Source organism: Nestor notabilis, unplaced genomic scaffold (genome assembly GCF_000696875.1).
Source record: "Nestor notabilis isolate BGI_N333 unplaced genomic scaffold, ASM69687v1 scaffold21778, whole genome shotgun sequence".
In the NCBI taxonomy this organism is placed as follows: domain Eukaryota; kingdom Metazoa; phylum Chordata; class Aves; order Psittaciformes; family Psittacidae; genus Nestor; species Nestor notabilis.
The window spans coordinates 2,158-2,475 of record NW_009940848.1 but is presented as its reverse complement, the minus strand read 5'-3'; the positions used below and the strand labels follow the sequence as shown (position 1 = coordinate 2,475).

Below are 318 nucleotides of genomic sequence, written 5' to 3'. Positions count from 1 at the left end.
GCGGGTCACGGGTGATTGGGGTGGTGTTCCCTGTTGGTGCCATGCCCAGCGTGGGCCTCCTGGCCTGTCCTATAGGAGGGACCAGTGCTGGACACATCCTGCAGCGCTGGGTGAGGGCCACCTCCAGGGCTTGGGGCATCAGGAGCCTTTTCTACTCCTGTTTGTGTCTCTTTTCTTCAGGTGCTGCATTTGCTGGGGCCAAAGACAGAAGCTGACCTGGAAAAGAAGCCGAAGGTGAGGAGGAGGAGAAGGGAGAGGCTGAGAACCGGGACGGTGTTGTCCTGCTGAGTGACAAGGCCGCATACCCAATAGCTGCGC

At 59.7% G+C, this 318-nt stretch overlaps 1 protein-coding gene across 1 annotated transcript in view; it reads left to right on the top strand.

Moving 5' to 3' along the window:
- Nucleotides 1-41: 41 nt before the first annotated feature.
- Nucleotides 42-318, top strand: part of QARS (glutaminyl-tRNA synthetase) — a gene marked incomplete at its 3' end in the record, with an annotated part of 2,365 nt that continues 2,088 nt past the window's right edge. The window contains exons 1-2 of the mRNA XM_010020591.1: nt 42-110; nt 181-277. Of these exons, the coding sequence (XP_010018893.1) occupies nt 42-110; nt 181-277 (166 nt within the window). The remainder of the gene's footprint in view (nt 111-180; nt 278-318) is intronic.